We start from the raw sequence: 235 nt of genomic DNA on the forward strand, positions 1-235 counted from the left end.
GCTAGGGGTAAGGGTAAGGGGCTAGGGGGATGGGGAAAAGGCCAGGGGCCCCCTGGGTTGCCCCGCCATGCTCACGTCCAGGTAGTTCTGCATGGGCGCGGCGGAGAACCTGGTGGGGAAGTACTTAGCGGCCGGGTTGTAGGGGTGCTGCCTCAGGTAGCGCTCCAGCAAGCCGTGCTCCTCCAGGGTCTGCCGCAGGGTCTTCACCTTCCTCAGAGGGATCCTGGGGTGCAGG

At 66.0% G+C, this 235-nt stretch overlaps 1 protein-coding gene across 1 annotated transcript in view; it reads right to left on the minus strand.

Moving 5' to 3' along the window:
- LOC104072619 (pepsin A-like) overlaps positions 1–225 on the minus strand; it is a gene marked incomplete at both ends in the record, with an annotated part of 1,967 nt that extends 1,742 nt beyond the window's left edge. The window contains one exon of the mRNA XM_009572136.1: positions 76–225. Coding sequence (XP_009570431.1) covers positions 76–225 — 150 coding nt within the window. The remainder of the gene's footprint in view (positions 1–75) is intronic.
- Positions 226–235: the final 10 nt, after the last annotated feature.

This window comes from Fulmarus glacialis, unplaced genomic scaffold, assembly GCF_000690835.1.
Source record: "Fulmarus glacialis isolate BGI_N327 unplaced genomic scaffold, ASM69083v1 scaffold22282, whole genome shotgun sequence".
In the NCBI taxonomy this organism is placed as follows: Eukaryota; Metazoa; Chordata; class Aves; order Procellariiformes; family Procellariidae; genus Fulmarus; species Fulmarus glacialis.